At 39.9% G+C, this 2631-nt stretch overlaps 3 protein-coding genes across 3 annotated transcripts in view; 2 read left to right on the plus strand and 1 right to left on the minus strand.

The window, feature by feature from the left end:
• Positions 1–2382, plus strand: abs (ATP-dependent RNA helicase abstrakt; the record flags this gene model as incomplete). The annotated part of the gene is made up of 1 exon (XM_011302639.1): positions 1–2382. A coding segment is annotated over one exon (1188 nt), but the record flags the coding sequence as incomplete, so codon positions are not given.
• Nipsnap (protein nipsnap) overlaps positions 1–2631 on the plus strand; it is a 29519-nt gene that overhangs the window by 7587 nt on the left and 19301 nt on the right. The window lies entirely within an intron of this gene.
• LOC105267045 (disintegrin and metalloproteinase domain-containing protein 10) overlaps positions 2452–2631 on the minus strand; it is a gene marked incomplete in the record, with an annotated part of 12748 nt that continues 12568 nt past the window's right edge. Inside the window, 1 exon segment of the mRNA XM_011305666.1 lies at positions 2452–2619.

Below are 2631 nucleotides of genomic sequence, written 5' to 3' on the forward strand. Positions count from 1 at the left end.
GGTAGTGGAAAAACCCTCGTGTTTGTTCTTCCTCTCATAATGTTCTGTCTGGAGCAGGAAGTGGGGATGCCCTTCATATCGAATGAGGGCCCTTATGGCCTCATAATCTGTCCCTCTCGAGAACTCGCCAAACAGACTTTCGACATCGTTCAGCACTACACGAACAGCCTCAGGGCCGAGGGCTGCCCTGAGATCAGGTGTTGTCTGGCTATCGGTGGAGTTCCACCTGCTGAGTCCTTGAAGATCATCGGCAGAGGAGTCCACATCATGGTGGCGACTCCAGGAAGACTTATGGATATGTTGGGAAAGAAGACTGTCAAGTTGGACGTATGCAGGTACCTTTGTATGGATGAGGCTGACAGGATGATTGACATGGGATTTGAGGAGGACGTCAGAACAATTTTCTCGTTCTTCCGGGGACAGAGACAGACGCTTCTGTTCTCGGCGACGATGCCCAAGAAGATTCAGAATTTTGCTAGATCTGCTCTTGTTAAACCTGTGACTATCAACGTGGGGAGGGCTGGGGCTGCGTCGATGAACGTCATCCAGGAGGTAGACTACGTCAAGCAGGAAGCGAAGATTGTGTATCTACTGGAATGTCTGCAGAAGACACCGCCACCAGTGCTGATTTTTGCGGAGAAGAAACAAGACGTCGACGCCATTCATGAGTATCTTCTGTTGAAGGGGGTGGAGGCTGTTGCAATTCATGGAGGAAAAGATCAGGAGGAGAGATCGAGGTCTGTGGAGGCCTTTAGAAAGGCCAAGAAGGATGTTCTCGTTGCCACTGACGTCGCCTCCAAGGGTCTCGACTTTGCTGACGTCCAGCATGTCATTAATTACGATATGCCTGATGATGTGGAGAATTATGTACATCGCATTGGACGTACTGGACGCTCCGGGAAGACTGGAATTGCCACGACGTTCATCAATAAATCGAATGATGAGTCTGTTCTTCTTGATCTCAAGCATCTGCTCATGGAAGCCAAGCAGAAGGTTCCACCGTTTCTACTCGAACTCTGCTCGGAGAACGAAAAGTATCTCAACCTTGGTGACGAGAGGGGCTGCAGTTATTGCGGTGGACTTGGACACAGGATCACTGAGTGTCCCAAACTCGAGGCCATTCAGAATAAACAGGCTTCCAATATTGGACGCAGGGATTATCTCGCTAGTAATGCTGCGGATTATTAGGGGTTTCATAAGCTCACTCCTATTGGATTAACGATCATTGGGATTCGATTATTTATTTTCCTAAAAAAAAATAAAATGCATTTGATGAGAAATATCAAATTGTAAAATCTGAGAGGAATTTAGAATATTGAATAAATTCTTATTACACAGATATATCAATGAACAATGATTTAATTTACCTCATTAATACGTAATGTTATTTATACAAAGCCCGTGCAAAAATACAGCCAAACAATTCTTTTACATATGTATATTGTTGTATGTATTAATATATAATCTGCATTTTGTTGATAGTTATTGTTTCTCTCGGGTCATGAAGATTTGGACGAAAACACTTTTGATGTTGGAAGCAGTTCTATGTACATTTTTTTCCACGTAAAAACAATTCAGTTCCTAAATTATTGCACATACTGCGTTACTTTTGTTCTAGTTCGTATTTACACAGTTGAGGATTCAAATAGGTAAAATAGACTTAACGTTAACTCATTAACTAGTACAATTCCCTGGTTATCGATATTCCCGCTGCATCCCTAGACAGCTTCGAGTGAAAAGCGTATCAAAGCATTTTTACACGTCAGAATAGTCCCGAATTCTCACCTCGGCAGTGCGTGGAGTAGTTAAAGTATTTAATATATTTTGCGTTGGCACATATCACAATAATTAACACGTTTCATCTCGTTAGGAATTCATTTCAGGAGCAGAGAAGTAAATAATTGCAACTCGACTTTCTCTAGTCGAGTTTTTGAGAAATAACTCGGAATCTATCAGAGAGAACGGAATATTTCTCAGAACATTTTGTTATTGAATGTTGCCTCTCTCAGACGATTCAGAGATAGCTTTACTTCTTCGCTGCTGATTCAAGGAGTTCTCGCCGATGTCTTCTAATTTTTCATGTTTTTTTTTTTTAATTTTTGAGAGAGCGTGGATCAGATTGACTTGAAAAAAATACTGTTTTTTACAGTGACCCTTCAAAATTCATCGAAATCCTTCATTTCATGCCCCTTTTATGTCCTTTTTGTGTTCTTCTCGCGTCCCGATTATTTCAAATTCTATTGCTCTACTGTAACATTTGAATAAATTTTCAAGGTACTTAGACGATTTCAACGAAGAGTGACCCTTACTCATTTATTAAAGTTTTTTTAATTTTTGCGAAAGTTTACTGAGAACATAGGAATATTTTTCCACGACAATAAAACTTCATACGACATTGAATAATAATAAAACTTAAAAACGATGTATTTTTGCAATTTTATTAAACGTTTCGCGGAAATTTCTAAAAAACTTGAAAAATTAGAAGATATCGGCAATGATTCTTTAAAGAAAAAATACTACGAGTTTTAAATGTCATGGATTATTGCAATGAAGCTCTCCACATGTTTTCTCCATTGCTTTTACTTTTTCCGAGTCATTGACGTTTGAAACTTGTAGAAACTTTCCTTTAAG

The sequence above is a fragment of the Fopius arisanus genome, unplaced genomic scaffold, assembly GCF_000806365.1.
Source record: "Fopius arisanus strain USDA-PBARC FA_bdor unplaced genomic scaffold, ASM80636v1 scaffold00001, whole genome shotgun sequence".
Taxonomy (NCBI): domain Eukaryota; kingdom Metazoa; phylum Arthropoda; class Insecta; order Hymenoptera; family Braconidae; genus Fopius; species Fopius arisanus.